This window comes from Anastrepha obliqua, chromosome 1 (genome assembly GCF_027943255.1).
Source record: "Anastrepha obliqua isolate idAnaObli1 chromosome 1, idAnaObli1_1.0, whole genome shotgun sequence".
Lineage (NCBI taxonomy): Eukaryota > Metazoa > Arthropoda > Insecta > Diptera > Tephritidae > Anastrepha > Anastrepha obliqua.
The window spans coordinates 124,504,609-124,531,037 of NC_072892.1; the positions used below are offsets into that span (position 1 = coordinate 124,504,609).

Consider the following 26,429-nt stretch of genomic DNA (forward strand, 5'->3'; position numbering starts at 1 on the left):
TAAATAATTTCTTACGAAATTTGAGAATTTAATGTGAAATCCGAATGAAATTATGTGTTCGTGGAAAAAAAAATTTTTTTCGTTTTTTTTTTTGAAAACTATAAAAGGATAATGGTTAAAAAAGCTCCAATACTTAATAAAACATATAAATTGAAACGAAAAATTCATGGATGATCAGGAAAAAAGACGATTGTTTATTCATATGCGTTGATTTGAAATTTAAAAGCAATCTTCTTTTTTCCTGATTTTCAATTTATATTTTATATCGTGTGTTATCACACATTTGGACTTATTTGAGAGGGTGTGCGAAGTCTAAATGATTTGTGGAGCATTGAAAGCCAACGTTACTAAAGTTATTCACCAGATACCGAAAGAAGTCCTCCAGCGAGTCATTCAAAATTGGTATTTAGGATGGCCGAATTACGGTGCAGTTACGGCCAACATTTAACAGGGATTTAAGGGACTTCTTTAAAAAGTAAATGTCATGAATGGTTCTATACAAAAATAATAAAGATTGGCCAATCATTTTGGGTTTTCGTTGTTTTATTTCAATTTAAAATCCGATATCTCTAAATTGATCACCCTTTATTTATTGTTTTTTTTCAAACAAGTTCGGCAATATTGCGGCAGCGATTCAGCTGAGTATCACCAACAGTCAAGAATGATAGAAACAAGATTACGCCCATCAGAGAGTGTGTGACGTCGCATTAGCTGAGTTGTGGAGTGTTGCCAACCATTTGCTCGTCGCAATAAATTTAGTGCTTTTTTAAACCCAAAATGCGAAAATTTGGAAGTTTGGTGTTTGTTTCTTTTTTTTTAATTTCAAGCTATCGAAACTGTAAGTTAAAAAAACTGATTAAACAAAAGTATGTTAAAAAAGGCCACTCTGAGAAGATTTTAGTGTTAATGAAAAATTTTGGTTCTTATAAAATTTGATATTTTCAAAGTGAAAATTTAACTTTTTGTTCCATTTAAGGTTATGTTAGAATATTAAATCTTCTTCTCTACACGCTTCTTTACATTGAAAACTATTTTACTGAATGCAACTTAAAACCATAAAAATTTGGTATTTTATTTTCTTTAAATGAGCATTTTAGTGTGTTTTTATATCCAAAGCTAGGCCGCACAGTATCGAGAGAGAGATTTGACTGCTGAAAGGAGGAGAACACCAACAATAACCGAAATCGAGGGCAATGCGGCCAGATTTAAAAAAAGTAAAGCTAAATAAAACTGAGTGAATTATTAAACTAATTTTTAAAAAATGTTAATTTTAAAAAATTATAAACCTGATGAAAGAACTAAAACTTCGAGACTAAATAACAAAAAAAAAATGCCAAATCAAGTTACGAAAATGGTGATCTGGCCATACTGGTGCTAATACGACGTCACTCATTGTCAAATTTGCTGAGAGCAAAGTAACGGTACCACGATAGGCGCCATCCCATTATTCTTTTCATCATGACCAACAGGCATTAAAAAACTAACAGGACCCCAATATTGCTGTAATTATTTAGTGCAGCGAACACACCCTAATCACTAGTTCCACGCCTCTCATAAACACTTCTCACTCCTTTCAACTCATCTCCCCTCCAGAGTACTGTTTACAAGCTTAAAGTAAATAAAGTTCTTGTTCATCGCCCCATTACTCGTTACAATGATACTGGCAGCATCGCGAAACGTCATGGAAGTGGTCATCAAAAGACTACAACATCATGTGAAATAGTTCAAAAAGTAAAGAAGTGACTTGAGCGAAATCCCCGACGAAGTGTCAATCAAATTGCGAAATAACTGAAAATATCTGACCATAGCATCCGCCGCATACTGAGAAATTATCTCAAAGTTAAGCCTTAAAAGATCCAAAAGGCGCATGATCTCACACCAAAGCAGCAACAAATCAGACTTCAGAGAGCGAAGGAGTTGCTTCGCTTGGCCGAAAGCGGGCAATTTCCGAAAGTTGTGTTTTCTGACGAGAACATTTTTCAGACCGAGCAATTCGTTACTATCTAAACGATAGGGTTTGTTTGACCGACCGTTCATACGAGAATGTGAGTCATCGATTGACCACCAGGAGGCAGCACACGCCACAGGTAGTGGTTTGTAACCGCAGATGGGCGCTCTCCAATCCTTTTCATCGAGCCTGGCGTCAAGGTAAGTGAGAAATATTATCGGGAAAGTATTCTGGAGGATACTTTTAAGCCGACTTTCGGTTGCAGACCATGGACGATTCAACAGGACTCGGCACCGTCTCACAAAGCTCGAGTGAACCAAGAACGACTAAAAAACAACGTTCCGAACTTCATAACGTTCACACAATGGCTCTCAAATTCACCAGACACGAATCCGATGGATTATTCTCTTAGAGCCCTTTTGGAGAGCAAAGTCCGAACTAAAAGATTCACCAGTCGCGAGGCGCTGCAAGTCACATTCGGGCAGCTGGCGATTCGTTTCTGGGCCATCTCAAGGCGATGATCAAGGCAAAAGGAGGTCATATCGAGCAAAAGTAAATTGATTCTCGAATTTGTATTATTTTCACACATTTTTTACTTTGAATTGAATAAAAGTAATTTTCCAAACTAAATTTATGGTCATTTTAATTTGTTACACTTCGAGTGCCGGATCCTGTACTTCAATATCAGCTGTTTATGGATATGGCATGACTAATCGACAAATGCTGTAATGTTACGGCTATGACGTTATGGCTACGGCACCACTAATTGCAGCTTTACTAGATAACTTTATTGTTGCTTTCAAACACAAAAATGTTTCGTCAAGTAAGCCGAGCAGAGAAGTGACGAATGGAGAAGGGCTATTACTACGTGCCGGCTGAACAACGACTGATTGGACGAATGTCTGTGAAGCGAGCGGGCAGAAATTGGCTGCCGCGGGTCCTCTGATTTGATTTGTCACCATGGTAGTATAATTTGTCATTCTTAATACGATTAAACCCTACCTCGTTGGCAGTTAAAATCCTCAGTTCCTTATCGCAAAACTTACTGAACGCTATAAATTCTATAGGAATGGCAGTATTTTTTCAGATATAAACCCAACATTGCACTTGCATATGCTACTCTTAAACATTATACTTTTATTATAATTACTTTTCTATATTTTGTAAGGCTTCTCTCACACGAAATGATGAACAATAATTCATTTGAGTGTACAAGGTACGTGAATTGTACATTTTACATTACACTAATACAATACTAGGCTTGTATATGCGACAGTAATATACGTACATATATGGTTTAAGTATATACACTCCAAGATATATATTATATATACAGATGCGTTTTTGGTCTGTACATACTTATGTATGGAATTTACGAAACAATCCTACTCAAAGTAATTAGTAGGTTATTCGGTTGGTAAACATAGTATGTACGTGCATATCGATGTTCCTCTGCAATAACGAAACAACTCAAATTATAACAATTCTCAGTAGAAGATGTAGCGATGTTCCGCATGAAAATATGGTTATTTATAAACCTAGACTACTAAATAATTTAAATACATGAAATTTTGAGTTGTGCCATTATTGCAGAGGGCCAGCGATATAAGAATGTATGTGGGTATGTGGGTTGGTGGTAATATAGTTAGTTACTACTAAATTTTAATTGATTACACGTAAACTAAAGTAGACTAATAAGTATAAAATTATAAGAATTAATTGTAAATTTCCGCATTTAGTTTTCCAATGCAGAGCGTAATAGACTGTCGCGGTATTTGAAGCTCTCGTCACGCAGGCGACCAAGCACTGAGATGCGTTTGCGGGGCGTGGGAGGTGGATCACTTTCTCGTGGAATTGACGGAGGCGGGGAGACATGTAAACTATTGATGCTGTTATCATCGCTGCACAACGTCTCGCTGGGCGAAGATTTGCCATTGGCGTTTTGATGCAGCGATGAATCGACTTTTTCCAAGAGCCAATTAAGTGTGCTGGTATGCAGTGATAATGATGGTTTGATTCTGAATGATGTTGGCGAAGCCTTGGCTACTTTGTCGAGGAAGGTGTCATCCAGTAACGTAGAACGTAGTCGCGCAGCTTCCAATTCACTGGCTTCGATAACCGGCACCGAATGGTTGTCAGCGCGTTGCGTAGAGATCAAGCGCGTCCGCATCTGCGGTCTTTCTGTGGGCAGCTCGGGCTGAGTAGCTGATGCCGCCGCGCCGCTACTTATAACTGAAGAAGCCAAACGTTGCGCAGCGCCACGAATATGATCTCTGCTGGCAGCGGAACCTAAGAGCGACTCAATGCAATGAAGGCTACCATCTGCTGAGTTGGCATTCATTGTATTACGCCGTCTTAAGGTACGTGTTACGTCGCTTTGCACAACATTGTTATCCTTCTTCACCAAACTGGAGAGATCATATACAAAGTCTTTATTCTCAGGTTTAATGCGATTCCGTATAGGCCGCCTTGCCGGAGTTTTCACGCCACCTTGGCATGTTTCGTGTTGTGATTGTGAGCGTTTCAATTTCTGCCTTGTGAGTTTACTTATAACGACACTAAGACCACTTGAAACTGCAATTGCCTTATTGCGCTTTAAACGTTTCAGATTTGGCTTAGTTTCATTTAAGCTTCCAATGTCTTCGATTGACCCATTCACGGCACACAAACTATTGTCCTCATCGAGTACAACAATATCGCCCTCGACATCCTCTCGGCTGTAATTCACTTCGTGCTCCGAAACAAATTCGATTGACATTTGCTCAGGATCACCTTTCATGCCGTGGGTGTTGCCCAAATGGTTGACAATGTCATAGCGTCGGAAAGCGCGATACTCGCACAACGTGCAACCAAAGCGTTGAGCGCGATAGTGGAACATCGATATGTGACGACGTAGATTGCTTAAAGCGGTAAATTGCTTATAACATATCTTACAGCGACACAATAGGCGTTTTTCCATTGGCGCAGTACGCATACGACGACCTGTCTTCTTTTCTGTGTCCTCTTCGTATCCTTCAGGCGTGCTCTCATTTGTAGCTATACCAGGCAAAATATCGGCATCAGTTACATTTTGGTCGACTGGAGAATCTGCAGTTAATTTTGATGGCGTATGTACTTGCTCAGCTTCAACCACGTCCTCCTTAGCTTCTTCAGTGCCAGAAGCAGTCAAATCATCTTGGTCAATTGTAACCGTTTGTAGGCCCACTCCAAAATCCTGCCTGCCCAGATTCGCGAACAACTCATTCAAAAGTTCCGTATCGGGATCTTCGGCAACAACTGCACTCGCACTTTGTAGGCGCGTCTCTTTCGAAGATTTCTCCAACGATGAATGCGGTTTCGAACGTTTCGGGCATGCACTCATGCCGTAAATAGAAGTTTTTTCAAGAGCGCATTGTTTTACCTCACAGTGCTGCAGGTGTGTAGATAGTGCGGCACGGCGTTCAAACGACTTATCGCAATAAGTGCAAGTAGATAATAGTTTTTTGGGTTCCAAATCGCTACCATCACTACCAGTGCTGCATTCAGATTTAACTTTGGCAGTAGTACAAGGCACATCATTGCATATTTCCTGTTTAATTTGCACCGTGTCGTCAACCTGGGTAGATCCATCCAAGTCCGTGCTAATTTTACCTATACAAATTCAATTAAGACATTTTGAATTCGTTACACGCAATTAGTTAACAATTTGAATGCTTACTCGTCAATATTTTTCGATGCTTCATTTTCCTTTTCTTTGATGCTATGCCCATGTTTTTGGACACACAGTTTTCTTGGGAGATGCCTGCCTGCTCAACAATTACAGCCAATGTTGCTGCCTTGTCCACCTCCTCTGGCTGCTGACCATAGGCTTCTGCGCATGTATCGGGCACTTCAGCCGTACTTTCTGTCGTCGCTTGCAATTTTATGCGTTTGATATCGCGTGTCTCATCAATACCTGCTGCAAGTGTTCTACTTAAAATGTTATGCTTAATTGGACAGTGCAACAGATGGGTAGTAAGAGCTTCAATGAGCTCAAACATCTTTCCACAGTGTTCACATTTGTGATAATTATGAGAGAGTGTACGCTTTGCTCTTGTAATAACTGTATGATCAGGCATTGTTTGCGTTTGTTGTTCTTGTTTGTTCTGCTCAACTGTCGATGTAAATACCGTTGGTCTACTGTTTTCAAGAGAATTACAAAAGTTATTAATACAAACTGTAGCACTGAAAAGGTTTAAACAAGCATACGTACGTGTGATCTTGAGAAAAATGTATTTCAAGCTCTTTGGTGTTCGAAAAACTAAGTGTGCAATCATCCTGTGGACATGCCAACATGTTTTTTATCTTTTCCTGTTCTACCAGCTGATCCGTGCATTCACCTGAAAGATAGGCCATTTTTATTAATAATTCAGAAAATATCTTGACTTTACGCTAAAATGAGCAACACCATAATATGTTTTCTATTTATTTCTTTCATGCAAAAAAGTTTACACTAACAATTATTGTTACAGTGGTAAATGTAAGTATAAGGTGTTAGGGGTAGCTAGAATTTTCAAAAATTGTTTTTTTGCATTTTCTTAAAGTTGTGTAAGTAAATTCAAAACTATATTTTTTGAACTGGTGATCACTATAGCTTAAAACCCGCCTGGTAAGTTTCAATAAAAAGTATACTGTTTTTGAAAAACAAAAAACTCGTGCCTGATCGAAGATTTTTTTTTAATTGTCGGTGTTTTTCTCGAAAATCTGAAAAATATATACTGAAACCCCCATATTGTTCATTTACAAAAAAAAATTGGATTAGGCACAAGATTATTTGTTAATAAAACTAGTTTCTCATGTCTGATTGATTTTAGATGAATCTCCAAGGACTTGTGATGATCACCGGTAGAAACGGGCTGCACACAAACAGCGATAACTTTTACTCGTAAATTTATTAATTTTTTTTAATTTTACTAAAGTCAAGTCGAAACATGATGTATAAATGCTATGTTTTTATTTTTGTTAAATAAAGCAATCTGACTACCCCATAAGGCCTCTTCCTTTCGCCAAGCGTGAGCAAGTGGCGAATAGATGCAGCAACTGGTATAAATAAATATATCTTGGCATCGCTGGAATAGAGTTATACCGGTTTTATGACGTAAAGCCATACTCGCTAACGGCGAATTTTACTTGATAACTTTGTTGTTGCTTTCATATGCAAGTTTTCCGTCAAGTTAATCGAGCATAGAGATAGACCATTCCCACGACAGCCAGTTCTAGGTAACCGGAACGACCCGGATTTATATCCAGCCAAGGACTGTTGTTGTTGTTGTTGTTGTAACAGCATAAACATTCCCCATACTTACATACGGGGAATGCTGCTGGAGTGACAGTCCTTGACCGGATATAAATCCGGGTCGTTTCGGTAACGTAGAACCGACTGTCGTGGAAACGAGCCAAGGACTGTCACTTCAGCAGCATTCCCAGTATATGTATGGGGATTGTTTATGCTGCTACAACAACAACAGCAGCATAGAAATAGCGAGCAGAGAAGTGGGAATAATAATAATCTCAAACACGTGAAATTATTTTAACCCGGTTTTTTAGCAGTTTCCTAAGAACCCAAGCAAATTAGCACTTTAAAGTATACATCAACTCAAGGAGGTGGCGCTTTTCATGAACGACAGTATTGATTAATTCATAATTAATTCATAATTAATCAATTAAATTATTGTACACTTTAAATCGAAGCATTACGGTTTCGATTTAGTCCAATTATAGTAAATTCTGAAATAAGTATTGCCTAATGCTAATGCTATTGCATACTCCCCATGTAATTTGATTCTCTGGAGATAGAACTTATGACATGCAGCTAGTAGGTCACGCACTAATACACTCGGCTACGGCAAATATGTTTTGAACTAAATAAAAAATAATGAAGAAGAAGAAAAAAAAACATATAATGAAGATAAGAATTTTTTCGTTGTTGCATGATCGTGTGGAAAATGCAGCCATTTAGTGTTTACTATTCGCTCCACTGCACTTACTAAAAACCCCCACTCACTCATGATTAATTTTTTTATCACTCAGTACAAAGACATTTTCAGTTTTAACTCGTTTCTTTACGATAAATGTAAAAGATATGCCGATATTCCTTAACTTTGCAAAGCAACCAAATATATTGGTTAATATGCCAGGTTCTTTCAAGCGAAGATTTTAAAATATTATGCAATTACAACATACAAAACTTTTAACATATAAATGCATGTCCACTAATGAAAGATCCACTAACACAAATATATCATCTAAAATAATAATTTGGAAAATCAATTTCGGCGCATAACTCGTCTTCGAGCAGAATAATGAAGTGCATTTCTTACTAAAGCTGATGACATTCTATATATTCTTTGCAAAAGGGGTACTACACCTGTACAGTACAAAAAAATCACAAACGCATATACCAACACTACCACAGTCAACTCCGTCATATCTATATGCATGTAGGTTATGTTCTTAATGTGTATGTATAACTAAAAATATTTTATATAAAATTACCAGCTAATGCTTTTTCACCCATAAGTTCACTACTTTCACACAAGGTTCTGGTCTGTTGCACAGCTTCACCAGTTTTTTGCAAAACAGATTCACATCTACTATTTGTATTGTTACAAATTTCTTTGGCCGCCATTACATGACTGCTCTGTAAAGAAAAACAAAAACAAAAAAAAAAATGGTACAAAAAACGAGCATGATGAAATATGCACCATCGCCATTTTATTTATTATTCTAACAATTAGCCAGTCACTTACCGAGAATCCATTGTAATTATCGCCCTCTGTATTGTCATCATGGCTACGAACTTCGCTCCGACAAAATACTCTTTTATGACCAATAAACTGCGTCAGGCTTCTGAACATATTGCGACACTTTTTACATTCATATATCAGACTACATTCTTTCAGCAATAATTGCTGAACCTGATAACAAAAGCAAAATATAAATAAAATCAATTTGGTCCAACTTTAAGCAAAGTATATTGAAAAATCACATTATGCATGACCTACTTTTATACATGTACGTAGGTTTACTTACTCCATCAGCCCGTCTAGCCCTAGCTCGATGGCCCTAATCATGAATTTTATCTACATCATAACACGAACAATGATCTTACCTCTTCATTTCCATTATCGTACAACAGCTTTGCCTCCTTAAAGCTGTCATCATAGTTGGGTTGCATTTGAGGACGCATCAAAAATATATCCTGATACTCTTCAAGTAAAGAAGCCTTAGCTCCTATATCCTCAGATAATATCTGTTCCGTATCGGAGCTATAGTAATCGGACGTGCGCTTTCTCATGCTTGCAGCCAGCAGGTCACGTAGTCGCCTTTAACGATACACACTTTATTGCTGCGTTCAGTCGCTAACTCTGCTACTGCGCTGCGACTGCTCTCAATATTTGTTTTTCTATGTTTTTTGTTTTCTTACACAACCGCACCAAGCAAAATCTGAATTCTAAATCACCGCCTTGTATTAACACTATCACTAGCGCCAGCGTTGAAGAAACGAATGCAGTTGCTAGTGTCGCTGCACTGCACCCAACAAAACACTGCGCTTTAAGACACACCGTGTCACTTTTTTGCAAATGCCAATTATGTACCAGGAAAATGCATTTTACAACTCACCGCAAAGCGCAAAAGAAGCACAAATACTCTATTTTCCTCTACCTGAACGAATTTTCCGATATTTCTCCGTGTCTTCTCTCATTGTTTTTAACACACATCGCCAGTGGTGCCAGATCAAAGTGTATGCGTAGTTTGCAAAATAATCCCCTTAAGTTGAATTTTATTTTAATCGTACAACAATACGAATAATTGTATTTTAATAATTTTCCATTACACATCGCATAAAATAATTATTTATTAATTATTATATGAGTATTCAATCTATAAAAACGGGTGCTCTGCTTGTGAATTACATGGAACGAAGATTGATTAGATAACTTATCCCCTCGTTTCATTTTATTTTTTTCTGTATTCTCTATGGTTTCAGCAGAGTTTCAGTTCATATACATTGCACCAATTTTTATTATTAATTCCTCGCGAATATTTAGCTGCCAAAGCGCATTGATTAATAGATAGATTCGCTTTGTTTAGCTGTTAATGAAAATATTAGTCACGAATCCAGAATTTATGCTTCAACGCAGTATGTATCCGTAGCGCTTCTTCGATTTTTTGCATCCGTAGTCTACCTGCAGTTGCAGTTGTTTTTGTTGTTTACTGCTTCTTTACTTGAGTACACCGCAGCCATTTACAAGTTTGCATAAATCCCGTGCATAATTGTAACTAGTATCAATTGAAGGAAATTCAAATAAACAAATCCCAAACTATTCATTTTAGTATAAATAATAATATTCCAATTGGTTCAAAATTTTCAGAATATATTTTATTTATTTTCAGTAAATGTTAACTGGCAACCTTGACTAACTGAGCGCAATCAGATGGCACGATCCAAGGCACGACGGGTGCGTCTACATTGCAGCGCATTGGTGGGTTTTCATTCACATAGCACCCCGCGAAGTTTGTATGCAAGAATCATGAATACAAGATTACACAGATTGCCCTAATTTATGTGAGTTGTTCGAGAGAGCTAAGAGAGTGTCGAAAAAGGTTAACTGCCTTTGTAAACAGAAATAAAAAGTTACATTAGGTTAATGATAAGAATATACTCGAACATAGAAAAACGTTGTTATAAACGTTTAATTGGGATAAAAGTAGATATATTAGTACTGTGATACATATTAGCTATAGTTTAAAATATATTGATTTTAGATGATGGTAAATGTAATTCATAACTTGTCAAGCCTATAAGTATTTGAATAACTGAAATGAATAACAGCAAGAATCAAAATTACTATGAATTTCTAAGCATTCGATCTCAAAAAGGAGCCTTCGCAAAAGAGGACAAGAATTCAAAACTTGCAGATTGCACAATTCACAGAAGTTAAAAAAATATAAAATTTTGGATTTATATTTTTTGTAAAGATAGTGCGCGCTTTTACCATGCTAACTTTTTCGTCCAAAATTCCATGGTGAAAATTCTCAGTCTGCGTTTAGTCATATTATATTAAAAAATGTTAATAAGCGCTTGTGAGCTTATTTAAAATCTCATTTGTTCTGTCGCGTTATTGTGAATGAGGGATTGTAATACTGGCAACTAGATGGCGCACATACGCCAATCGTGTGGTAACTCCACCATCAGCTGTAGGAGTTTGACCGCGGAGCGGCGCCCTTTTCCGTCCGGCGATGTTAAAACAAACAATTGTTATAGCCGTTATTCTAACGCCACAAATACAGCTTTTTAATTATAAGTGCAAAAATAGTTTGTTGTTCGCAAGCAATTTATACCCCGCTTCTTTAATATGTCAACAAAAACTAAATATATTTTAATAAAAACTGTGAAGTGTTACATATATTTGGAGAAGTTAACTAAATTTCGATAGTGCGAAGTATCTGCCCAAATTTATCCGGCTGGCACCACACACGTTCATATGTAGGAGGATGACTCTTGACTGCTCGTCAGTTCGCCACAGTCGAAATCAAACTGGTCAGCTCACCCCAGTACAAGTAGAAGGTAAGTATAATTTTTTAAAAGTAAACCTTATCAAACGCTTCACTGATTCAGTTGATCGCCAGTTATATAAACTCTTCCCAGAGAGGGTGGTAAATTTAGTGGGATCGGATTTTAAATTGAAATGAAACAACGGATGTTCAAATTGATTTGGAAATATTTATTATTTTTGTGTAGAAACATTCATGTCATTTATTTTTTAAAGATAATCTTCAAATGTTGGCCGCAACTGCGCCGTAATTTGGCCATCCGTAAACACCAATTTTGAAAGACTCTCTGGAGGACTTCGGTCGGTATCTGGTGAATGACTTTAGTAATGTTCGCTTCCAATACCTCAATCGATGCTGGTTTATCCATAAAGTATTCAAACTTTGCATACCTCCACAAATAAAAGTCCATTTTTTCTCGAGCTGTCTGGCAAGTAGCAACGCCCGCTATCTTATTGGAACCAAATGTTGTGGAGGTCCGACATCACGGCAACAAAAATCGTTTATCATGGTGCGATAGCTTTCGCCATTCACTGTTACATAGGCGCCAGTCTTGTTTTTTGAAGAATATGTGCCAATTATTACTTCAGCCCAGAGGCCGTACCAAACGATTGTTTTCAATGGATGTAAACGCTGTTCTTGAATGGCTTCGGGTTGCTCTTCAATTCAAATATGGCAATTTTGCTTTTTGACGTAGCCATTAAGCCAAAAATGGGCCTCATCGTTGATCCCCATAGTTGACTTGAGCGCGTGATAAACACTTTTCACAGAGCGTTGATTTTCGTAATACAACTGTACGATTTGTAAACATTGTTGAGACGTAAATCTTTCCATGATGAAATATCACTGAATTCTGAAGAAATTTAGTGCTAAGAATTTAGTTTGACAGTAGTCACGCGTAATCTTACAAAAATTCTTAATTGGAAAAAGGACCTCTAACCTGATCACCCTTTACCCAAAACGGCCTTGCTTTCATTGCTTACAACTTTTGAACCGTTCACTGATTTTCTTTCAAATGTTGAGTATTTCGTAATTAAAGATATTTTAATAAAAATTATAAATAATTAGGAAACGTTTACGGACTTCGCTAAGTTTTAAATAATTTATTCTCTTCCGCGTTGGTTTGTACTCGCAGATAAAATGCTAGAGTAGGAAGAGATTTAATTCACAAATTGAGATTTTCTCTGCAAGGGAGATAAGCGCTTACCGTAATATTTTTTTTTTTTTTTTTTTTTTTTTTTTTTTTTTTTTTTTTTTTTGAAAATTTATGAAGGGAGTAGTGCTAAAAATGGTACAGAAAGTTGGATTTATGGTATTTCGAGCGCTAATCTTATGCTTGTAAGAAAACACATAATTGGAGAATTTATAAATTCTTTTATTTATTTCTTCACTTTTAGTCATTTCACAAGCGTGTACACAAATCAGTTTTTGTTTTTTGTTGTTTTTCGTTTAGTCACTTGCAATTATAAGATAAAATTTAAAAAAGATACACATTCTGCAGGTAATAATGGTATAATTAAGCAGCAAATTAGTAAAAGTTTGTATAATATTTTTGCATTATTTTCATTTACGATTTTGGTTATCTCGTTTTTAATTTTTGTTCACAAAAACATTTAAATATGCCATTCAATAAATATATGAATTTTCTTACCATGTACTTATCTATGTTAGTATATATGTTGTATATGCTCGTGGTGTGTATATGTATTTTTATATCTTTCAATTTCATAATTGTATTATTATCTGCTTCCGGGAAGGGTGTGACGTGCTACACTGACTGCATAAAATATACGTTCAATTTGAGTTTTTCTTAGTTTTAACAACAAAATGTGTTTGTATGTGTGTATGTGTGCATTTGTCATTGTTCGTACATGTAAATTCTTGCCAATATGCATACATATACTTATATATGTGTGCATGTATGTGTATTAGCGGTGCCAATTCGCATATCAGAAGTGATTCCCACCTTTCACATGATATTCTACAGCATTTTGATACTTTATGGCATATTATGTTTTTTTAAAGCCATAAAATGTTTTTGAATTATTCGAAATAAATATTTGATTCAACATACAACTGTATGTGCGTATGTGCATACATCAAAAAAAACTTGCGCAAAGAAATTGCCAGGCTTAGGGCGCTATTCTCTGTCAGTTTGAATTTTGCGTATTTTGCAATGTGAAATTGACTGTTTAATACTGCCTCGATGGCATAAAATCTGCCCTAGTAAATGGTAGCGCAATTTTGCTTTGAATAACTTCTTAAGTAAAAAAAAAAATTTTGGGTAATAAAAATTATTTAGTTTGAAAATTGAAAAAGTTGAAAATAAATTTATTTTGACCTTTGCTTGTCTGTTTCTATACTGCAGTTGACTGGTTCACAAGTGTCAAATGTGATTGACCTACGACACCCATTTGCAAAGATTAAAAATCTAGGGTAATTATAATAATTTTGCGCCACCTTGTATATATGTACGCAAGTACGTATTTCCACATAAAATAGTGTTTTATATTTTATGTTAACACTTGTGATTTCGTTTGCCGATTCATTCCAAGAACGGGTAAGGTTTAATCCCCTAAAAAGAGTTCAAACGCAAACTTCGAAAAAGATGTCCTCCATTTAAGTTGTTTTTTAGTAAGAAATAGCCAACAATTGAATTTTTGAGAATTTGGCAAGATTCGCTAACAATTAAGTAGATTAATGCCTAGTACCTGAACTTTTGCATTCGTAATGTAGAATTTTTGAAGGTATTTCCGTTATTTGATATTCGTTGTTTTTTTTTTTTGAAGACGGTATGGCAACTTCATCTACTTCTCAACTAACCTTTCATAGTCGAACTTATTTTAGGAGCTACTACGTTTTATTTGTGGCTCATTTTGGTTTGATTGTTGAAACATTTTTGATTTCAATGCTCGAAAAGATAAAAAATAAGGCAATTGGTTGCTTGTCTCGACAGACTTTTCTTCACATTTTGTTATATCTTCTTAACATTGCTTAAAAAAAAATTAAAAACACCCTTTGTTGGGTGTTTGGCCAAGCTCCTACAGTTTTTGGTGCGCGTCTTGATATTTTTCCACAACATGGAGGAATCTACAGTTTTACGCCACCTCCGAACGGCAAATGGTTTTTATTACAGATTTTTTCGTTCTTGCCGAGCGCCGGTCGCTGTTAGAAAACAACTTTTACTATCTTTGGTGTTTCATGCACGGAGATTCGTGCGAGTGCGCAGGTTACTTCCAAATGGTGGTAGCGCAATAACAACGGCCGCCTTTAACAAAATATTAAAAAACAAAAAAATGAATGAAATTGTATCCCGAAGCAAAGAATATGATGTTAATACGTTCGTATGATTAGTTAGTTGCTTTGCTAGAAGGGCAAGAAATGAAAACTTGATTCAAGATGTAGAGCCTTTTGCAGTTTAGTACCTAAGAAGCTTATTCGAGTTGTACGGCGCAATTTAATGCGAGCCAATATTTCGTACAACTTTGACATGAGACGATTTTTCAGAGCTTCCCTTTATATCAAGAGGAGAAAAGTCAGACAGAGTCATTTCATGACATTGCAAGGTTATATGCTTTGACATGAGATATAATTCTTCAGAACAAAGAGATTAACTTTCTATCAAGAGGAGAAAAATCAGAGAGAGTAGTTTCGTGGTATTTCAAGGTTGTGTACACCCATCTAATATTACAACCTTCTCCTCTAATTTGTGTCTTGGTGTAGTTGTTGCTTAAAAATTGATCGGTTCCGAACGGCAGTTGTTTTTTTGCAGTATCGCGGGAATCATCGAAAATACATTGGCAGCTGTGAACCCAGCATTCATTTCAAATGATGTTCTTATTTGCACACATACATACATACGAGTATGTTAAAGTTGTTGAACAGTTTATTATTAAATTTAGCTTTGCTGCTTATGCCCAGAAGAAACTATAATATATGTAAATCTTTTTTTGTTTTAGGAAAGCTTTTATTGTTTACCTACGTTGACTCACAAAATATAATTAATTTAATCTGTTTTACTTTTAAATATGCTCTCTTAATGTATATGATTAATGTATGCATGTATATGAGTATATAGATTTTCCATATGTATATGTACTTTAGTAATTAAATTTTTTACGAAGAAGCACTTGACATGCCCAAGACATTTTATACTTTCATACTTTTATTATTTTATTTTTAATTTAATTTTAACATTATTTTCACATTGCTTTTTGTTTTATTGTGTAAGCTGGTGATTCTACAAAGTGTTAGGCATATTTGTTTGTTTTTTGTTTTTTTTTTTTGCGTTTTGATTAATTCATTATCATTTTTTGCATTAAATTAAAGTTTCATTAAAGTAAGGTTAAGGTTAAGGTAATTAGTTAAACTTTAGTAAGGCACTAGTTACACGTTAATTTGTTGTTGCAGTTATAATGAACCGAATCCTATGATTAGTAGTGAAGACTTTGCGATGCTACTGCGTTACGCCCTACACATCTACATATACATACATCTCACGCATGTGTGTATGTATTTCATTGTCATATTTTATGTATGTTTGTACACTTCAATTAATTAAATGTACATCTACAGAATCCTGAATTTTAATGCATGTATGCGTGAATTCTTTGTTTTTGGTAAGGATGTGTGATGTGTCACAGTTTATTCGGTGTTTTAGGGTTTCTCAATTATATTTTTGATATTCATGTAAACCTGTGTAGGTGATTGTTTGACTTGGTGTGTGTGTGTGTTTGTAAAAAGTGTGGTATTGGTTGTGTAAAAAGGGGCGGGCCAAAGTGTGATGATATTTTACCGTGATGTCTTAATGTTGTTGCTGCTTTTCATATTTTGAATTGAAGGGGAAGGGACTTATGAGCTTAACGTGTAACTACTGACTACAGCAATTAGGTTGCATAAATATACCTCCATATGTATGTACATATATACTATATACGAGTAGGTACATATGTATATATGTATGTATGTGAAATACTCGTACATACATACAATACATTTTTGTTTAAGTTGCTCTACTGTCTATACCCGTGCGCTTGTGCACAGTGGGCGTTCTAAATTTATTTGCGTTTATTTAATGTCTGCATTTACTATAACTAGGGCATAAATTGAGTTTTTTTTTATATTTTTGCATTGTATGAAATATGAGTGCTTAGAGGTCACAGAAGCTTGAACAAGCTTCACTCTAATGGTCTACTAGTATTTTTCATTAATTTTTTTGTCTTTTTGCATTCCTTTTATTTATGTTTTTATATGTGATTTACATTTGTAAACAAGAAGGACACAAATAGCATAAAAAAAATTCAGGTGAAATGGAAAATGGAAAGCACTTACGATTTATAACTAATTTATAAAATATATTTTTTTTGTTACTCTTTAAAGTTTTGTGTTTTCAAGGCATGTCTAAGTAGAAAGGCAAAACAGATTTAATTTGTAACTAATAACTTATTTGAAATTTGCTTTTCTCAAAAACAGTTTTCTAACTTTGAACTCAACCGATATTAAGAACGTTCAGACTGCAAGCAATAAAAGTGTACAAGTACAACCTTAGTCCAGAAGCACAATGCGCTCATTGAGCTGACGATATTATTGAATCTTAGTGAGAATTTCCATATGAGTTGAAATCGTGCATTGATAGGGTTTTATATACGATTGAGAGAATACAGAAGGTTTTCGACAGACTCTAAAAGGAAGAAGTAATTTGACAGAGTTAGCTGTTATGCAGGCGTGAATTTAAAGCTAGTTTATTATTTTCATGTTTATATTATATTATAATCTAACCTAACTTTTCATTTTCGTTTGCAAGATTTGGCTATTTTGACTTTTGGCTTTACTGCCCTTTACCTGTGGGAGAGGGTAATCTAAAATTACGTCACTGCAAATATTTTACTCTCAAAATCTCACTTCAAACCACGTAAGCGTGAGTGTTTTTTAAATGTTACAGAGGGTCTCCTCTTTTACAAAGGGCCACATCTTTTCGCCAAGCGGCATAAATGAGTACATATATCTTGGCAACTCTGGAATAGAGCTGTCTAAAATCACATGTGTTGTGAATTAACCAGTTTTTGAGGCATAACCATACTCGCTAAAGACGAATCTTGGTCGATAACTTTGTTGTTGCTTTCAGAAATAAGTTTTTTGTCAAGTGAGTCGGGCAAAGAGATAGCGCGCAGAGAAGTGGCGAATAGAAGAGGCCTATACAGACTCTCCCTCTAGCTTTAATATTTGAAGCTCTGCATTGAAATCAACAACAATTCATGATGTATGCTATACATATATTATGATACTGGACATAAAGAATCTCAAAATTAGAGCGATTGCGTATTTAACTCCCTGTAGGCTCAGTAACATGGCTCGAATAAAAGCACAAATTTCCGTAAGCCACACTTGAAAATCAGTTCGCTTCGGTGATCCATAATTATGAGAGGATGCATCAGTGCTCGACATTTATCACGCGGTATTTACACACAAATTTACATACAGATGACTCAATCAGCGTAAAAAAAGCAGTGGTACAGAGTGAGCAGTATGTGATACATGATTTTCGAACCTTCGATGATTTTCATCGAGCACATCGATTATGCATCAACCATCAAGCCCGTTTCAGCTTATCCAATTACAATTTTCTCAAGTGGGTATCTACTGTTCGGTACTGGGAAATAGTGATATTTATTATTCTCTCCGATTTAGTAATTCCTCTGATTAAATTGATATTACAAGGCCGCGGTTATACTGACATTTTATTTGGCGAACGCCGTGCAATTATTGCTGCATCAAACACAGAGGCAGAGAGTTTCGTCGACTCCCACAGCGAACAAGTTTTGTCCAGCCAAACAGACGTAAAATGAGATGTTGGCAAAAATTATTGAAATTCGCATCATAAGCCAAATGGCAGCGAAGTAAATCTAGCTTATTACGGGTTTTCTCATACAATTTCTGTGGTCTGTATATTTTGGATATATAACATTTTTGGAAGGTTGGTTATCCACCTTTAAGGCTTTTTGTAAGTACTTTCCAGAACGTGACTCTTTCACATACCCAGTATAATGAACAAACACCAAACAGAGCAAACACATTTCGCAAGGATGACAGATTACAAGGTTTGGTCAGCCGTAGCAAAATCGTGAGAGTAAATTTGGCTGTTACGTCATAGGAGATTTGACAGAGGGAGACAAGCGAATGAAATAAAAACAAATTGAAATGAAAAATTGAAGTTAGTTGAATATAAACAGTCGTTGTTCAGACGACAACGAAGTAAGCAATAGCTGCGCTGATTTTTTCTTATATCATCAATACAAATTCAGTTTTTGCCGACCTCTGGCGTAAACAAACCGCTGTCACGTCTTTGTTGCGCCAGCAAATCAGCTGACCCCTGCAAAATCGCTGAGAGTCGATTAGAGTTAAGGACCGGTTATATTGGTCACACCTTCTATATTCTCTCCACCGTGTGGCCGCCGAGCAAATGTCCGCCAGCATAACCACGGTTTAAAGCTGCAATTAGTAGTGCCGTAGCCACAACGCCATAGCCGTAACCACAATAGCATTTCTCGATTAGTCTTGCCGTAACCTTAAACACCTGATATTAAAATAGAATTAATAACAAAATTTGCATTTCGTCATAAATACACGAATAACTTGCCACTAAGTCAATAAATTTTTCGTCGTTCATTTAAAATATTAAAATTTTTATCGCAAACATCAAAACAAATGTTAAGTATTTCACAGCTGTTTACTGTTACGGGCAGTGGATACTCGAACATACGGTTACCGATATGGTTATGGCGTTATATTGCCGAACCTGTAATCATTTACAGTGATGCCCATATGTTTGATCAGAATAGCTGATTGCTCTTGTTGTAGTTAAGGCTAAAGGTATGGCCATTGTACAAAAATACAAGTAAAAACACTCTTCTTCTTCTACTTCCTATTTCTTGACGGCAGCCTTGATGTTTGAAAGGCAGTCAAGTGTGTGATGGTATAAGTGCTTGTTTTTTGTTTTGCTTGAGCGTTGCAATGCCAAATTAGAATTTTTATGGTAACATTACAAAAATAGAAAAAAATGCCTAATTATATCTTCGACTTTGAAAATTTACAATAACAAATATTTTTAATATATTTCTTAGTTTTTCTATGCTTTTTATTGAGAAATATCTGAATTTTTACGTAATTTTTAAACTTTTTGATACAATTTTCTATGAAATTGAATAATTTTTATGCAACCATTTCACAGAAAAACGCGTTTTGGAATCAGGTGATCTCTGTGAACATTTCTGGCAACCAGCTGCGAGTGTTTTTACTTATGTTGCTGTACAGTGGGTATGTCACCACTAATTGCAGCTTGAGTCTAAAGAACGCACTCTGGTCATACATACAAATGTTGTAGCTGTTTTGTTGTAAATGTATCTCAGCGAAAAAGGCAATTCAGAAAATAAATTTCATTGAAATTTTCTCCACATTTTCTATTTTGCAAAAGGTTTACTTAAGAATGTTAGTAAAAGTGAATTTCTGGAAATAATCTAACTTATGTTTTACAAATATTGCATTTATTTTGCTGCCATAGATTTGGATTAGCTTACCACTCACACCATAATAAATTTCATTTAGCCTACAATGCTTTAGTCTACAGCGCAATTTTTTTGCATACCACATTGAATGCGCGTACGTATGTATGTATGTAGCTACTTATTGGTATATTTATTATGTTCGATAATTTTATTATTGCAATTGCTTTAGCTACTTAAATATGCACAGTATTATGCAACATAATATTTAATTCCATTTTTTTCTTGTTTTTGTTTTTTTGGTATTCATTTATTTTATTTTATTTTTTTCAATTTATTAATTTTTTATTCATATCATTTTAGGCTTAACTAATTACTTATTGAATTTCATTATCAATCTTTTGGTTTGTTTTAGTTAATTTTATTTGATTTATTTGAACAACTGTAATTTAAATGTTAATTAAATACCATTACTATATGTATGTAGTAGTAGAAGAATTAAAAACCGTAATCGTTAACGTAAGCAATAACAATGTTGAACAGTATCGGAATGTGATCTGAGAATTATGGTACACACACATCAATGCAGATAGATCTGCGCATTACCTACACAATGTGAGTATGTAGTGTAGTAGTTGAAGGTTGCTAGGTTTAATGCCTAACCTATAAATATATAAGGTATATAGCATAGTATCGTTCATTATTGATCGTTTGGTATGGTAATATAGAGGACTTTGTATTTTTGTGTGTTTTTTGTGTTTTTGTAATGGTTATTACTATATTTTTATTATTATTATTATTATTGTTAATTATTTTGTTTTTGTATATATTAAACTTTACACTGCATGATGTGGTTATAAATATAATAGTAGTAATGTCTGCTGGTTGGTGTTGTTGTTGTTTACATACAAATGTTTGAGTAGGCGTTTTAGCAAGTATGCGTATGTATTGTTACAACTACATTATTACATACTAACAACTACCGTTTCATGTTCTTAATTTTTCACTCAACAAATATACAGGCAGGGCGAGTTTATGTAAATCTGTATGACATTTTTCGTTTTTTAGTGCTTTAATACGCTGAGACTACAAGCGGCTACACTCAGAAAAGGAAAATATAGGAAATCAAACAATTTATTGATTATCATACAATGTCCGGCACTCGAAATGGAACCAACCGTAGACCGCTTGCGCCTGTGCATCAACTGTCTGTTAGTTGACTAAATGACAGTGCAGAGTATTGTTTGCAAGCGCGTGGAAGCATTTTGCCGAGAGCACACGCAAAAAAGAAAATCAGTAATGGATTTCAAACGTAATGGTGTGATTGTATTATATTTGGTTGGAAAATCACAACCAGCGATTGATCGAAACCTCGATCACCTTAAAGTAAATAAAGTTTTTGTTTATCGCAGCATTACTCGTTACATTGATACTGGTAGCATCGCAAAATGCCATGGAAACGGTCATCAAAAAACTGAAACGTCACATGAAATGGTTCAAAAATTGAAGAAGCGACTTGAGCGAAGTCTCCGGCGAAGTGCCAATCAAATGGCGAAAGAACTGAAAATATCTGACCGTAGTATCCGCCGCATAGTGAAAAATAATGTCAAAGTCAAGCCTTACAAGATCTAAAAGGCGCATAATTTACACCAAAGCAGCAACAAGTCAGACTTGTCAGAGCAAAGGAGTTGCTTCGCTTGGCCGAAAGCGGTCGATTTCCGAGCATTGTGTTTTCTGACGAAAAAGTTTTTCAAATGAGCAATTTATAAACTTCTAAAACGATAGTGTTTATTTGACCAACCATTCATACGAGAATTTGAGTCATCGATTGGCCACCAGGAGGTAGCAATCGCCACAGGTAATGGTTTGGGGCGCTGCAACCGCAGATGGGCGCTCTCCAATCGTTTTCATCGAGCCTGGCGTCAAGCTAAATGCGAAATATTATCGGGAAAGTATTCTGGAGGTTGCTTTGAAGCCGTGGGCAGACAAAGATTTCGGAGGCAGACCATGGACGTTTCAACAGGACTTGGCACCGTCTCACAAAGCTCGAGTGAACCAAGAATGGTTTAAAAACAACGTTCCGAACTTGATAACGTCCACACAATGGCTCTAAAGTTCACCAGACGCGAATCCGATGGATTATTGTCTTTGGACCCCTTTGGAAAACAAGGTCCGAACTAAAAGATTCACGAGTCTCGAGGCGCGAAAACAAGCCATTGTCCGCGAGTGGGCCAAAATACCTGCACGTCACATTCGGGCACCTTGCGATTCGTTTCTGGGCCATCACAATGCGATAGTCAAAGCAAAAGGTGGTCATATCGAGCAAAAGTAAACTGATTCTTAATTTTGTATTACTTTCACACATTTTTTACATTGAATTGAATAAATGTAGTTTTCCAAACTAAATTTACGGTCTTTTTAATTGGTTACAACTTCAGGTGCCGGACCCTGTAATTAAGACGAGCGTAAACTCGTAAACTTTTGACAATAAAAAATATTGAAAATCGTTCAACAAAATGATCTGTTCTCAACGTCAATTTAAGTTATCTTCAAATTTTTGAAAAAAAAAAATAAATTTTGTTGAACAAATACTAATTAGCATACATATTTGTAAAATGCATGTAAATAAACATACATATTTGTAAAAACTAAAATTTCCAAATAACCCATTCTGTTGAAATTTTTTCTGAGTGTAACAGGAAGTTAACTCAATACAATTCTAGAAGAATGTACTGCGAAAAACTTTAAACTGGAGTGTTTAAATCAAATTTCTATACTAATTTAATTATCTAAATACGATTTACTATTTTGCCCATACAAATTTGGTTGTTTGTAGTTGTGCGCAGAGTTGTGCCTTTATTGTTTATGCTGAAATTTTCCTTTCTTTTGTTTAATTTACGTTTAATTAATAATAAAAATATTTTTTTTTGTCTATAATTTATCTAGAAACCAGCATTAACACCGATAATAATGTTAGCCTTGAAATCCAACGGAGAATCTCTCCTGTCAACAAGTGCTACTTTGACTAAATAGGCAACTGAGTAGTAAAGTCCTCTCTCGACGAATAAAACTCACACTTTATAAGGCCTCATCATGCCCGTCCTAACGTATGGCGCAGAAGCGTGGACTATGACAACATCCGATGAAGCGACGCTTGTAGTATTTGAGAGAACGATTCTGCGAAAGATTTGTACACCTTTGCACGCTAGTAACGGCGGCTGGGTCATGTTGTCCGTATGGATGCAGACGCTCCGGCTGTCAAAGTATGCCATGCGGTACCAGCTGGTGGTAGCAGAGGTATAGGGACACCTCCTCTGCGTTGTAAAGTTCAGGTGGAGAAGGACTTGGCTTCACTTGGTGTTTCCTTTGTTAAACTCGACCAAAATCGCTTAAGCGGTTATCGCGCCAATCAAGAAGAAGGTGAAGTGTGCCCAATGGCCGTACCTTGGATGTGAAAGATCAGTCGCGTCCTACTATGTTTTATAAGTAATTAATACTAGTCCCACTGCTATCTTAAATATTTTTTATCAGCTTCTATTCAACATAGATGTTCCTGCCTCACTCTTTCAGTAAATTTTCTGCGTCAGAATATCTGCAACAGAGGCATTCTTGATTTTATTCGGATCCATTTGATCTCGATGAAATATGTGCAGTCTTGTCTTTGCCAAGGGAATTCAGTTACAGAAAATATGCTCTGTGGTATCACTATCCTCCAGACAGAGTCTACACGCTGTCTAATTCTCAATGTGAACTTTTGGGAGATGGTAATTTAAGTAATAGTGACCTGTCAGAAAATCAACTATTTTCCCTATGCCTACTTTACACAAGTTATGCAATTCCCTATTGTAGGTAAAAGGTCTTATACGACTTTTGGCTTGACGGAGTTCTTGTGTGACTTTCCAATTGGTATTTCTTTGAGTATTTTCCCAACTATTTACCATGCATTTAGCTTCTGTCCAGTTGATACCACAGTATGGTTCTGGGCTGTAAAAATCTGCTGCCGATCCTGGCAATTTTATTAACTTTTATCCTCAGTTACCCGGAACCCAGCAAAGAACAATTTCATTTATTGCACTAAGTTGGTTTGGGTTGTTTAAGCATTCGTACACTAGCTTCGATTGCACAGAATGTGAAACTAGTTATTTCAATGCAGCTGGACTGTCCGAGTACATATATAGCTATGTGTGCACTTTTGTTGCCCCTCATACAATTTATTCTCGCAAAGATTGCAATTGCTTAAATTTCAGCCTGAAAGACGCTAGGTCTAACTGGCAATCCTGGGCATTTACAGAGAAAGTGCTCAACAGTCGCTGAAGGGTCCCCTAGCTTCTTCAATGAGGACTAAATGATAAACCTAGATTTCCTGCGAGTGTGCCGATCGTCCATGGACCGGTAAACACAGCTACGAGTTTGGAAATTGAATGGCGAGTTTGAAAATTGAGGAGACCCCAGAACTATCTGCGTCTTGCGTGTATTGTACTGGGGCCAAAACGTTTTTGAAATAGCACATGAAGAAATGGAGCTCCATCTGTCCTGCGCTATTCTGATAAAAAAAAGTTACGCAATTCCCCTTTAACAACAATCAAGGGGATGCTGATGTCTGGGTAGGAGACATCTGAGGCCAAGTCCATCGACCCCTTTCTGGCAAGCTCATCAGCATTTTCACTTGTCTCTATGTTCCTATGGCCTAGACGCCAGATCAGAGCAATGTTACCTGCACACCCAAGATATTTGATCTGCTCCTTACAGGAGTTAATGACTACCGGAAAGAATGTTAATATCTCCCTCACTCCACGTTCTCTAAGCCTTCTACATGCCTCCAGGATCACAAAGACTTCTGCCTGAAAAACACTAGCATCATTCGGCAGTTTAAAGGGAATGGATAAATTGGCTGATTTAGAGGAAACCCCCTTTCCAAATCCAGATTCCAGAAGTTCGCCTATCTCTATCCCTGCCCACTTTGAAAAATTGGCGCGACCCTCAAACTCAATTTTGCGGATAAAGAGAGCTCTACGAAGTTCAGAGAAATGCGGCGTTAACTGCCTGAAAATGCTCCCAAAAACTTTTAAAGACGAAGAAAAAAGTAACGCATCTGGCTAGAAATAATTTAGAGAATCAAGAAAGTGGAAATATCACTTTTTTCTCAGGATGCTCGAGTGTTTGATTAGATTTTAATTTCGTAGAATCCTAAATTAAAATTGCAAGTGCAGTAATTCAACTCTAGATTTTTGCAGCAGTAGATGGTGGCCCACGATGTTAAATTGTGATATTTAAATGGATTATGCAAGAGTATACTTTGTAATTTTTGTATTGCCTGCGAATTTTTAGAATAAGTGGGAAAAATGGAACAAATTTCACGAGAAATAATTTTGCAGCACATAACGCGTTAGCTCTCTCCTGAAAGAGTTGTTGCTGTTGTTGTAGCAATTCACTACGCAGCTCAACCAGTGGGGAGTAGTCACCAAACGTCATCATATCTAACGGTAGGTCCAGGAAGCGTCCTGTTTCGACAGGTTCGGTCCAGAGGGAGATGGGTGTTAAATGAGTGGGAATAAGAGGACATGTAAATAGGTGGTTAGTATCATGCGGTGCACCTCCACATGCCAGTCATCTATTGAGAATGACAGAGTCGATTCTGAATAGGTAGGAGTTTAACCTTCTACAATATCTTTACCGTAATTGAGCCAAAACTAAGCGGGTCTCACGAGGCAGCTGGAGCTCCTCCTCTGTAATGGATACTGATTAGTAGTTGCAGTTTCAGTTGTGTTTGGTTCCGGATCTCGTCGGTGTAGTTGAAGAGATGTCTCCTGATTCGCCTGCGAGGTGGCTCTGGCTTTAGCAAATTTCTGCAGAAATTGCTCGCTGATCATTTTGCTCGGCTCTTTGCCCGGTAGCATGGAAGCCTCGTTGTTAAGATGTTGTCAGCAAACATCCCGTGGCTGTCCTGATAGTAGTACTTTGACAGGTCTGAAGCTCTGTCCACCGCGAATCATTAGTGCTAGGCGATCAGATGGCCGCAGAGTAATTTAGTACCGGCCGGCCAATTGATTTAAATGTCGCCAACAAAAATTTTTGTTTTTACCTCAAATGCTGCCGCGGCTAGCGATTTCAAGATCTTGTTGCGATTTGGACCCTAGTAGCAATTGCGGTTGTGCGCGCTGAGAATGAAAGCAAACTGTTGTTGTTGTAACAGCATAAATATTCCCCATACATATATGGAGTGACAGTCCTTGGTCGGATATATAGTAAATACGGGTCGTTCCGATAACGTAGAACCAACTGTAGGTCGCTTAGGCCTTTTTAGGAAGCCTAAGTAAGTCTACATAAAAAAGTTGTTGCCTACTTCGAGAGGACATATTTGACTTTTTTTAATTTTCTGTGGGCTTTTACATTCTTTGTATGAAGATTTT

General features: G+C 36.4%; 2 protein-coding genes across 3 annotated transcripts in view; both read right to left on the reverse strand.

Moving 5' to 3' along the window:
• Positions 1–3,049: 3,049 nt before the first annotated feature.
• LOC129235980 (uncharacterized) lies at positions 3,050–9,657 on the reverse strand. 2 transcript variants are annotated; one of them, XM_054870094.1, is made up of 6 exons: positions 9,078–9,657; positions 8,716–8,883; positions 8,462–8,606; positions 6,180–6,306; positions 5,646–6,103; positions 3,050–5,578 (listed from the first exon to the last, which is right to left on the reverse strand). In XM_054870094.1, exons 1-6 carry the CDS (start codon positions 9,261–9,263, stop codon positions 3,684–3,686), a joined length of 2,979 nt encoding a protein of 992 aa, XP_054726069.1. In that variant the 5' UTR covers positions 9,264–9,657; the 3' UTR covers positions 3,050–3,683. The 2 variants fall into 2 exon arrangements, with proteins under 2 accessions (XP_054726069.1, XP_054726068.1); XM_054870093.1 differs by having other exon boundaries at positions 5,646–6,106; positions 9,078–9,656.
• A 9,648-nt stretch (positions 9,658–19,305) lies between these two features.
• The window catches only part of LOC129235981 (fasciclin-1), an 88,097-nt gene continuing 80,973 nt past the window's right edge, over positions 19,306–26,429 (reverse strand). The window contains exon 16 of the mRNA XM_054870099.1: positions 19,306–20,682. Coding sequence (XP_054726074.1) covers positions 20,678–20,682 — 5 coding nt within the window. The 3' untranslated portion in view covers positions 19,306–20,677. The remainder of the gene's footprint in view (positions 20,683–26,429) is intronic.